General features: G+C 42.0%; 1 protein-coding gene across 2 annotated transcripts in view; it reads right to left on the bottom strand.

Annotated features, from left to right (window-relative positions):
- MYRFL (myelin regulatory factor like) overlaps positions 1 to 12,889 on the bottom strand; it is a 119,812-nt gene that overhangs the window by 46,673 nt on the left and 60,250 nt on the right. For both annotated transcript variants that reach the window (XR_012122363.1, XM_073215587.1), the window contains exon 11: positions 9,828 to 10,028. Coding sequence is in view for 1 of the 2 variants with exons in the window: in XM_073215587.1 (XP_073071688.1) it covers positions 9,828 to 10,028 (201 nt within the window). In the remaining variant the exon portion in view is untranslated. The remainder of the gene's footprint in view (positions 1 to 9,827; positions 10,029 to 12,889) is intronic.

Raw genomic sequence — 12,889 nt, 5'->3', positions numbered from 1 at the left:
AGCCAAAGAAAAATTTGAGGGTTGGCTTGGGGATCTAAACACCATCTATAACAATGCTTCTTTAAGAAAATGCTCTTCTAATTTCCAGTGCCGGCTTGTACATGTTCCAAAGCTAAATAGAAACTGCCTGCATTGCATGTTCCCTATGCAGTTGGGAACTTGGCCTAGCAAAAGCCCTCGAGGCAAGGGCTGTGTCTTCTTGGAATTGTCTGGAGCCTACACAGGCCAGCACACAACACCACGCCTTACTCACCAATGTGTTAACCCACTGTGAGAAGCTATGAACTGAACTCCAGTGCCTGATTGATCTTGCCCACAGGAGTTTGGCAAAGTTTTGACTATGAATGCAAATGGCTGTCACCTGTCATGTTGCCTCCTGCCCAAGGTTTCTAAATCCTTAACTCAAGATTGCACCACAGCAAAAAGATGTTCCAGCTGGTGGAACTCCGGTTCCCTCAGGGAGGGAGGTCCCTTATTCATCGGCTGGCTGTGGCCCAGAGCCCAGTTATCAGCCTCGCATCAGGAGCAGCTTGGGTGGCACTGGCTCCCCCTGAGTGGAGGAACCTCAGCATCTGGCTCATGGCCCTGAGGGGAGGCTTGCTCAAGCTCTTCACACTTGCATGTTTCACTAGCATGCTGCTGATGCAGTTGAAACAATAATTGGGCATTTCATCTAAACTGATTTCTTTTCTGGCTCTTATTTTTGAGTCTTGCAGCCTTGTTTTTGGCCTTCACTGCAGAATTTGATTGACGTGTTCAACTTCCACTTCCTCATTCTTTTTGCCTTGATGCTGCTATGCTTCATGCTCCTCTGATTTTCAGCACATCCCTTTTACCATAATTTGGCCCAGTTTCCTCTGAAAGAGCTGCATGGCCTTCTCCAGCTGCAGTCACATCAGTAAACCCAATGCTGCTGTCTGGGTATGTGAAGCTGCTCTTCACGTAGGCTAAGCTCATTTTCCCAGAGCTTCAGTTTCACAGGCTTCAGTCATATCTGCTTTATCTTCTTCATGTCTTGCATTTATGTCCAGATGAATACCAGGATCTCCTCCACCAGGACTCCATGCAAAGTGCTTGCGAGCTTACTATCCACAAAACAAACTACGTCACCTTAAGGGAGGAGACACATAGCCAGGCGAGGCAGCCACCTGCATTCATTCTCCCCAGTCACAGCACGGCGCACCAGATTTGGCCATTACATTTTATAACAGCTCATCCAGAAGCCGGTTCTGGTGGCCATGCATCCTGAGAGACTGGGACATTGCCACCAGTCCTCTGCTTGCAGTCAGATCAGCCAAGGGTCCACTTCCCAGAGCATTTGGAAGAATGGCCCTTTCTTTAAAAGCTGGAAACAACTGAGGCAGGGCGAAGTGAAGATGACATTCACAGTCTGTCAGGACCATCAGCACCATCATCTCTCTTGTCTGCAATGGTGAATGGGACAGACAAGATTTCTAGCAACATGCATTTCATGTATGTGAAAGGCCTACTAAGAATGAATATATTAATATAAAATAATTTAATAAATGAATGACACATAATTTGCATTTTATACAAGTAAATAATGATAATATCTATTTGCTTAGTCTGGCATGGTGAAAAAGTCCTTCACATATAAAGGCTTAGAAAAAGCCCTTTCCAGAGGTAAAATGGGTATGAGCATTCCCTGGTCATGGAAGAACAAACAGAGGCACAGAGCAGCTCTGGGCCAGCGGGTGCCAGAAGCAGGACTACAACGCCAGCCTTCCCCTGGAGGGCAGGTTTCTCTGCATTCCCTCAGACCGGGCAGGAAGGAGGTATAGGACTCCCACACTTAGAGCTTGGATTGCCATGACATTTCATTTACATGGAGAGGGCTCCCTAGAAGGGGCTGTGGGAGTTCTCTGGAAGCTTGCTACTTTAGAGCAATGTTTTCTTCAAACCAAGGAGCATCACTGAAGACATCTGGTAAATGAAGTTTTGGGTAGCAGGAGGGGTTGTGGAGGACTCTCCACTTGCCATCTTCCTTTTACAGCTGACCCTTGAACAACGTGAGTTTAGGGGCACCAGCCCCCACTGCAGTGGAAAATCCCCATAGAACTTTTGATGCTCCCAAAACCTAACTATTAATTACTTACTGTTGACTGGAAGCCTTACCTGTCACATAAATGTTTGATTAACACATATTTTGTATGTTATATACATTATATACATTGTATTCTTACAATTAAATAAGCCAGGGACAAGAGTTTTTTCAAATTGCCATGAATCTTTGAAATTTTTCTAATTTTTTGAAAAAAAATTTATTGAAAAAAATCCACATATAAGTGGACCCACATGGTTCAAACCCATGTGTTCAAGGCCAATTGCATGTTTAGGTAAGACCTGGTAGGGAATTGTACAGCCAGTTTCAAGTTGCTGTGATCTGAAAAGCACGCAGTTTCTCTCAAAGTCAAAGGCACAATATCTAGGACTGGGATCTGAAAATGTATGTGAGAACTTTTCAGCCTTAAGAGTTCCCTTCCGGCTAGTAGGTCACAGCTCTTCTAACATGAACCACAGCTTCACAATCAGTATAAAAGTCTACAATCACAACCATTCTCTGGAATCCTCTCAGCAAAGGAGGACATTCCTTGGCTGGTTTAGAAAAACCAGTGCAGATTTGCACTGGGAAAGGAATGCAGTCTGGAAGAATGGCCAATGATTTACAGATTAAGTCTCCTATTAACTGCAAAAAGAATACAAAAAGGAGGTTTAAAAACAATTCTGCCAGAACCTCAAAAATGCTTATGGGAGAAGCAGTGTAAAGGAGAAGGTGGGGAGGTGGTTGGAGCAGGGAATGGGAAACAGAACTAAATGGCAAAGAGCTGGAGCCAGGAGTGGCCTGGTGAAGGGAGCCCTTATCACTTAGGTCTTCATCCAAGACAATATAGTACTTATTATTTCAAAGGTTAAAAAATATAAAACCTTGATAGAGGAGGAGCCATGATGGCGGCGTGAGTAGGACAGCGGAAATCTCCTCCCAAAAACATACATATTTTTGAAAATACAACAAATACAACTATTCCTAAAAGAGAGACCAGAAGATATAGCACAACAGCCAGACCACATCCACACCTGTGAGAACTCAGTGCCTCACGAAGGGGGTAAAATACAGGCTGTGGCCCGGTGGGACCCGAACACCCCTCACCCCAGCTCCCGGCAGAAGGAGAGGACTCGGAGCGGGGAGAAAGAGGGAGCCCAGGACTGCTAAACACCTAGCCCTAGTCATCTGCACAGGGAGTGTAGACACACAGTGTGTGGTGTGCTGGATACTAGGGAAACGGAACAGTAAAACATGCAAGTGGGTCCCCACAGCTGGTGCCCCTGGGACAAAAGAAAAGCAAGTGCTTTTGAAATTCTTAAAGGGACAGGGACCCCACAGCTGGATGGAAGCATCCCAGCACACTCAGCCCAGAAGCTGGGAATCCCAGGGAACTCCAGGCACCCTAACCCTCTGGGTGGCAGGGCAGCTCTGAGGACCCTCATGGCGATAAACAGCCTCCTGCCCATTCCCCATTCAGCATGGCCCCACCATAGCAGAGCAGCAGCCTGAAAGCAGCCACACCCACAGCAACCGCGCAGAGCTTACTCCACAGCAGCCCCGGCAAGAATCAGAGACCCCATGTGGGTGCAGCTGCCCAGCACACACCACTAGGGGTCGCCATTATCCCAGAAAAGAAAGGCCAGGAGTAAGTGGAAAGGGACTTGGTTCTCCTAGCTGACACACGTGCCAACTACCTACGACTACCTCTATCACCATGAAAAGGCAGAAGAATTTGATACAGACCAGACTAACCCAAACATCCTCCCCTAAGAAGGAATCTGGGGAGATAAATTTAACCAATCTTCCTGAAAAAGAATTCAAAATAAAGGTCATACCCATGCTGATGGACTTGCAGAGAAATATGCAAGAGCTAAGGAGGGAGAATACAGAAATAAAACAATCTCTGGAAGGACTTAAAAGCAGAATGGACGAGATGCAAGAGGCCATTAATGAAATAGAAATCAGAGAACAGGGACGCAGAGAAGCTAATGCAGAGAAAAATAAAAGGATCTCCAGGAATGAAAGAATATTAAGAGAACTGTGTGACCAATCAAAAGGAAAAATATCTGCAATGTAGGGGTACCAGAATAAGAAGAGAGGGAAAAAGGGATAGAAAGTGTCTTTGAAGAAGTAATTGCTGAAAACTTCCCCAAACTGGGGGAGGAAATAGCCCTTCAGACCACGGAAGCACACAGAACTCCCAACACAAGGGACCCAAGGAGAACAACACCAAGACACATAATAATTAAAATGGCAAAGATCAAAGACAAGGACAGAGTATTAAAGGCAGCCAGAAAAAAGGTCACCTACAAAGGAAAACCCATCAGGCTATCATCAGGCTTGTCAACAGAAACCTTACAGGCCAGAAGAGAATGGCATGATATACTTAATGCAATGAAACATAAGGGCCTCGAACCAAGACTATTGTATCCAGCACAATTATCATTTAAATATGAAGAAGGGATTAAATAATTCCCAGACAAGCAAAAGTTGAGGGAATTTGCCTCCCGCAAACCACCTCTACAGGGTATTTTAGAGGAACTGCTCTAGATGGGAGCACTCCTAAGGCTAAACAGATGTCACCAGAGAAATAAAATCACAGCAAAGAAAGCAGAACAATCAAATACTAACTAAAGGCAAAAAATAAAATCAACTACCCACAAAAGCAGTCAAAGAAAACACAAAAGAGCACACATACACACACAAAAAAACCGAACAGAAAGAATGGAGGAGGAAGAATAAGAAGGGAGAGAAATAAAGAATCATCAGACTGTGTTTATAATAGCTCAGTAAGTGAGTTACGCTAGACAGTAAGACAGTAAAGAAGCTAACCTTGAACATTTGGTAACCACAAACCTAAAGCCTGCAATGGCAATAAGTACATATCTTTCAATAATCACCCTAAATGTAAACGGACTGAATGCACCAATCAAAAGACACAGAGTAATAGAATGGATAAAAAAGCAAGACCCATTGATATGCTGCTTACAAGAGACTAACCTCAAACCCAAAGACATGCACAGACTAAAAGTCTAGGGATGGAAAAAGATATTTCATGCAAACAACAGGGAGAAAAAAGCAGGAGTTGCAGTACTAGTATCAGACAAAATAGACTTCAAAACAGAGAAAGTCACAAGACATAAAGAAGGACATTACATAATGATAAAGAGCTCAGTCCAACAAGAGGATATAACCATTATAAATATATATGCATCCAACACAGGAGCACCAGCATGTATGAAACAAATACTAACAGAATTAAAGGAGGAATAGAATGCAATGCATTCATTTTGGGAGACTTCAACACAATACTCACTCCAAAGGACAAATCCACCAGACAAAAAATAAGTAAGGACAGAGAGGTACTGAACAACACACTAGAACAGATGGACCTAAGAGACATCTACAGAACTCTACATCCAAAAGCAACAGGATACACATTCTTCTCAGGTGCACATGGAACATTCTCCAGAATAGACCACATACTAGGCCACAGAAAGGGCCTCAGTAAATTCCAAAAGACTGAAATCCTACCAACCAACTTCTCAGACCACGAAGGTATAAAACTAGAAATAAATTGTACAAAGAAAGCAAAAAGGCTCACAAACGCATGGAGGCTTAACAACATGCTCCTTAATAATCAATGGATCAACAACCAAATCAAAATAGAGATCAAGCAACATATGGAAACAAATGACAACAACAACACAAAGCCCCAGCTTCTGTGGGATGCAGCGCAAGCAGTTTTAAGAGGAAAGTATATAGCAATCCAGGCCTATTTAAAAAAGGAAGAACAATCCCAAATGAATAGTCTAAAGACACAATTATCGAAATTGTAAAAAGAAGAACAAATGAGGCCTAAAGTCAGCAGGACGGACATAATAAAGATCAGAGAAGAAATAAATAAAATGGAGAAGAATAAAACAATAGAAAAAAATCAATGCAAGAGCTGATTCTTTGAGAAAATAAATGAAATAGATAAGCCCCTAGCCAGACTTATAAAAAGAAAAAGAGAATCTACACACATCAACAAATTCAGAAATGAGAAAGGAAAAATCATGGCAGACCCCACAGAAATACAAAGAATTATTAGAGAATACTACAAAAAACTATATGCTAACAAGCTGGAAAACCTAGAAGAAATGGACAACTTCCTAGAAAAATACAACCTTCCAAGACTGACCAAGAAAGAAACAGAAAATTTAAACAGACCAATTACCAGCAAAGAAATTGAATCAGTAATCAAAAAACTACCCAAGAGCAAAACTACCGGGCCAGACGGATTTACTGCAGAATTTTATCAGACACACAGAGAAGACACAATACCCATTCTCCTTCAAGTTTTCCAAAAAATAGAAGAAGAGGGAATACTTTCAGACTCATTCTATGAAGCCAACATCACCCTAATATCAAAACCAGGCAAAGACCCCACCAAAAAAGAAAATTACAGACAATATTCCTGATAAACATAGATGCAAAAATACTCAACAAAATATTACCAAACTGAATTCGAAAGTACATCAAGAGGATCATACACCATGACCAAGTGGGATTCATCCCAGGGATGCAAAAATGGTAGAACATTCGAAAATCCATCAACATCATCCACCACATCAACAAAAAGAAGGACAAAAACCACATGATCATCTCCATAGACACTGAAAAAGCATTCCACAAAATTCAACATCCATTCATGATAAAAACTATCAGCAAAATGGGTATAAAGGGCAAGTACCTCAACATAATAAAGGCCATATATGAAAAACCCACAGCCAACATCATACTGAACAGCGGGAAGCTGAAAGCATTTCCTCTGAGATCGGGAAAAAGACAGGGATGCCCACTCTCCCCACTGTTATTCAACATAGTACTGGAGGTGCTAGGAACGGCAATTAGCCAAAACAAAGAAATACAAGGAATCCATATTGGTAAAGAAGTCAAACTGTCACTATTTGCAGATGATATGATATTGTACATAAAAAACCCTAAAGACTCCACTCCAAAACTATTAGAACTGATATCAGAATACAGCAAAGTTACAGGATACAAAATTAATATGCAGAAATCTGAGGCTTTCCTATACACTAACAATGAACTAATAGAAAGAGAAACCAGGAAAACAATTCCATTCACAATTGCATCAAAAAAAATAAAATACCTACGAATAAACCTAACCAAGGAAGTGAAAGACCTATACCTGGAAAACTACAAGACATTCTTAAGAGAAATTGAAGAGGACACTAACAAATGGAAACTCATCCCATGCTCCTGGCTAGGAAGAATTAATATTGTCAAAATGGTCATCCTGCCCAAAGCAATCTACACATTCAATGCAATCCCTATAAAATTACCAACAGCATTCTTCAACGAACTGGAACAAATAGTTCTAAAATTCATATGGAACCACCAAAGACCCCAAATAGCCAAAGCAATCCTGAGAAGGAAGAATAAAGTGGGAGGGATCTCACTCTCCAACTTCAAGCTCTACTACAAAGCCACAGTAATCAAGACAATTTGGTACTGGCACAAGAACAGAGTCACAGACCAGTGGAACAGAATAGAGTCCAGACATTAACCCAAACATATGTGGTCAATTAATATATGATAAAGGAGCCATGGACATACAATGGGCAAATGACAGCCTCTTCAACAGCTGGAGTTGGCAATACTGGACAGCTACATGTAAGAGAATGAAACTGGATCATTGTCTAACCCATACACAAAAGTAAATTTGAAATGGATCAAAGACCTGAATGTAAGCCATGAAACCATAAAACTCTTAGAAAAAAACATAGGCAAAAATCTATTGGACATAAACACGAGCGACTTCTTCATGAACATATCTCCCTGGGCAAGGGAAACAAAAACAAAAATGAACAAATGGAACTATATCAAGCTGAAAAGCTTCTGTACAGCAAAGTATACCACCAAGAGAACAAAAAGGTATCCTACAGTATGGGAGAATATATTCATAAATGACAGATCTGATAAAGGGTTGACGTCCAAAACATATAAAGAGCTCACGCACCTCAAAAAAACAAGAAGCGAACAATCCAATTAAAAAATGGACAGAGGTGCTGAACAGACAGTTCTCCAAAGAAGAAATTCAGATGGCCAACAGACACATGAAAAGATGTCCCACATCACTAATCATCAGAGAAATGCAAATTAAAACCACAATAAGATATCACCTCATACCAATAAGGATGGCCACCATTCAAAAGACACACAACAACAAATGTTGGCGAGGTTGTGGAGAAAGGGGAACCCTCCTACACTGCTGGTGGGAATGTAAATTAGTTCAACCATTGTGGAAGGCAGTATGGAGGTTCCTGAAAAAGCTCAAAATAGAAATACCATTTGACCCAGGAATTCCACTTCTAGGAATCCCTAAGAATGCAGCAGCCCAATTTGAAAAAGACAGATGCACCCCTATGTTTATTGCAGGACTATTTACAATAGCCAAAAAATGGAAGCAACCTAAGTGTACACCAGTAGATGAATGCATAAAGAAGATGTGGTACATACATACAGTGGAACACTATTCAGCCACAAGAAGAAAACAAATCCTACCATTTGCGACAATATGGATGGAACTAGAGGGTATTATGCTCAGTGAAATAAGCCAGGAGGAGAAAGACAAGTACCAAATGATTTCACTCATATGTGGAGTATAAGAACAAAGGAAAAACTGAAGGAACGAAACAGCAGCAGAATCACAGAACCCAAAAAAGGACTAACAGTTACCATAGGGAAAGAGACTGGGGAGGACGGGTGGGAAGGGAAGGATAAGGGTGGGAAAAAAGAAAGGGGGCATTACAATTAGTATGTATAATGTAGGGGGGGCATGGTGAGGGCTGTGCAACACAGAGAAGACAAGTAGTGATTTTACAGCATCTTACTATGCTGATGTACAGTGACTAAGGGGGTATGTGGGGGGAACTTGGTGAAGGGGGGAGTCTAGTAAACATAATGTTCTTCATGTAATTGTAGATTAGTGATACCAAAGAAAAAAAGAAGCTAAACAGAAGGAACAACAACAACAAATATATATATATAAAACCTTGGTGGGATCTGGAAGAGGCACCATTTCCATCTGTAGGGGCAGATACTGAGTCTGGGTGGGGTTGAGCATTTTATTGAGGGTCAGACAGCTGAAGGGAATGCAAAGCAGAGGAGCAGCATCCTGATTTCTAGGCCTGATTTCTGACTTCTACTAGGTGACTGACTCTCCACAGAGGGAGAAGGTCTTGGCCCGGAGCCCTGCACAATGGGATTGACCAAGTGAGAGCTGAGGAGCTTCTCTAACTGCTCCTGAGAGACGGGTGCTGAGTGGCCCAGGCAATGGCCGGCAGGGTGGAGCCAGGGACCCGAGGAGGAAGAGGTGGGAGAGGTCCAGGAAAAATATGGGCATAGTGCTCAGAAAATGAACTGGGAGATTGAAGGGAAAAGGCAAGCTCCAGTGGTCAGCAGTGCTTGGAAGGAGGGGCGCTGCCTTGTGGAAAATAACTCAGAGACTTCCTGCTTGTGAGGCTGGGGTTATGCTGTCACTGCCCGCTGCTCCTGTCAGGTAAATCCACTCTCTGGGTAGGAGCTGCTTTACAGTTTTGACAGCGATGCCTATCAGCTCCAGCATTCGTAACTGTAAAGCATCACACTCGTCTCACACCAACAGGTGATGCGGAGCAATGCCCTGTGTGAGGTGTGTCAGAAGGCCGGCGTACCTGACCCAGGAGATGCCCCAGGCTTGCCCTGTGCTCACCTCCTGGATGTTTTCCTTTGCCCGGCTGTCAGAGGGATGCATAATTGTCCCCGTCACTTTCATGTTGCCACAAACAACCAGAGCTTCATCGGGTGCCTCTGTGTTTATTCCCACTCGACCATGACAGACAACAGCGTCTGGGACTTGGCCTCGCTGCCATAATGCATCACTGTCATTCTCAAACTGCCCAGGGTTAGAGGCCTGGAAAAAATACATAAATATGTTACACTTAAAGTCATGCTAGCAGGAATAGATCATCATTTTTTTCCTCAGAGCAAAGGAAAACAGAATGTTATCTCAGTCTTTCACCTGAGAATCATACGTGGCGTGGCACATTCTGACATATCTAAATAACTGTGTGGCCAGGAGACCAGAGGGTTTCCTTAACTGCTGTGCATCCATAGCAGGAGCTCAGTATACCATGGCTTGGAACACCCAGTCTTTATTGCATCTATTTGAATGAGAATGTGTCAGTTACCTGGGTGGATGATAAGGAAAAAGGGAATTTAAATTACTATCTTTTCAGGGATAATGATTATTTAAAACCAGAAGTTTACACCAGAACAATATTGCAAGATTATTAAAGCCCAGATAAATAAAAATACCTTGCATTTAGCTAGCTCTTTTATACTTCAAAGCACTTTCATATGCAATTGACAAGCTAATGACAATACAAACATATTAAACATACTTCAACTATTTCCTACACACAGATGATACCAAAAGATGAGTAACAGCTCCATCTGTTGTGAACTAATCCACACCCAGTTCTATGAGATATGTACTGTCATTTTCATTTTATTGATACTGAGACTCTCAAAAGCAAAACAAATTGCTCAAGGCCACAAACCATAAAAATTTGAAGCTGGAATTATACTTCCTTTCATTATTAAGTAATGGTTCTAACTTTGTTTATGAGAAGTAGCGCTGGCCAAATGTGAGTCTTCAAAGAAAATTCAAGTGGAGCTATAGACTAGACAAAGTCCTGGAGATTTTACTCTGAAATAAAACTCTTTGCCAAAGAATTTTCCATGTACTACCTTCTCCCCTCACCACTTCCTGCAGGTACTGAACGTATTTCCAAGTATCTTCAAGTAGGGATCTCTGAATCTCTCAAAATCCTCACAACAAAATTAATGTGTTTTCAGTATGGTCTGTCCTTTGATATCCGATTTTGTGTGAGGCAGGTTGTCACAAACTGAGATAAACAGTAGGGCCCTTGATCGCCTGAGAAATTGGCGCTAAAGCAGTGTCTTTGTTTTTCGCCTTTCTGGCAGTACACAGACACTGTGAACGCAGCCCTTGAAGATGCATCATCTCCAGAGAATACCAAGAAACCAATGCCAATGGTTTCCTCAAGGATGGGAACTGGGAGATGCAGAGGGTGGGAGGGAGGGTCACTGTGCACTATCTACTCTCTTGGTATTGTTTGAATGTTTTTCCTATGTGCTACAAAATTTAATGGAATAAAAGAAACCACAAAATTTAGTCCTTAGTTTGGGTTCAATTAAAGAGCATTTAGGTGTCTTCAACTTCCTCTTTCATTCCCACCTATATGAACCCTGAGCAACTTGGAAGACTCAACCATTGACATCTGAGAGACAAAAGCAGTTCAAGAGTATAAAGTAATAATGTTGAACATTGTTTTGCATTCATTTCAACAAGAGCTTTGCTGCAAATCCTCAGAGCCGCCTTGGTGGTGAATGCTAACTTGGTTTTGGCTCAAATCCTTTCATGGGGATCAATCAACTAAGTCCAAACAGAACAGTGATGGATTTTCTTTTGTTTCCTTATGAGCTTTGTGGGTAATTACAACATGTTGGTAACTTGATAGGTTGGAACAGTAGATACAAGTAGATTTAATTTTTTGAAAAAATGCAACAATCTCAGTTGACTTTCATCAGATGAAAACTCAGATCCCTAAAATATGTTCAAATCATTTTGGAAAGGGCCACAGATCTCCTATTTTCTAAGAATATAGCCCTATGGGGGGGTGGGTCATCCTCATCAGTAGTGCGAAATGGTATTACAAAATCTGTGAACTTTTTTCCCTTCTCTGGTATCCCCAATCTTAAGGTGCCAAAGCAAAGTGCAGTGTACTACCTCCTTCTGGACTTATGAACATGTATTCCCATGTGGCCTAATAATGGTCACTTGGTAGCAAACACCAAAATGAATTAAAGTTTCTGAAATACTTGTATTATTTATCCCACTGCCTCATATATTTAGGGAAGACCTGAACATTTTAGGCTGTGTTACGACACAAACAGGCTTAGCCTTTCTTTCGGAACCAGTTTTCCTCTGAAAATAGAGATGACGACTTCTTTACCTTTCTCACAGGGTTGTGGGCATTTAGTGAGATCACGTATGTAGGAGGAGCATTTTGCAAAAACAAAAACGAATAGTCTCCAACTCATCGTCAGCACACACTCTTCTGTGCATAGCAACCTTGCAGCCTGTAATAGATTCATTTGCTCTCCTCAGCAACACCCCTGCAAGGCTGCATGTTTCTAGGGGAAATTCCATTCACCAAGAATAGTGTAAATGGTGCCCCCTGCAGGCGCCTGGAAATAGGAACCGACAATTAGAGTAATTTGATGCTTGCTCTAAGTTTGGAATGCAAAGCTAGAATTTCTTTGCTTTATTGGTGTTCAGGCATCTCTACCATAGGAAAGCCGGAGGGGAGGAAGGCAGCTTATAAGAAATCAGCTTTTGCACCTTGTGAAAGGGCCGTGGACAATGGGCCCAGAAATGCTCTCTACCAGTGCTGCTCAAAGTGTGGTCCAAAGGTCAGCAGTATCTGCATCTCCTGGAAGCTTGTTAGAAATGCACATTCCTGAGCATCTCCAACCTACTGAATCAAAAAATGTGGGGATGCGACCCAGGTATCTGTGTTTTTACAAACTCTCCAGGGGATTCCTTATGCCATATGCACCTGGCATGAATTACTCCTTCTACAGTTGACAGAAGGTTCTGCTGAATCCCAGTTGCAGAATGAAACAAACATTGCTCTGGATAAATAAAAATTCATCTGAACTCCCAGAGGTGCGTGCGTGTGTGTG

Source organism: Manis javanica, chromosome 10 (assembly GCF_040802235.1).
Source record: "Manis javanica isolate MJ-LG chromosome 10, MJ_LKY, whole genome shotgun sequence".
Taxonomy (NCBI): Eukaryota; Metazoa; Chordata; class Mammalia; order Pholidota; family Manidae; genus Manis; species Manis javanica.
The sequence above is the reverse complement of the archived record's forward strand: the minus strand, read 5'-3'. Positions and strand labels throughout refer to the sequence as shown.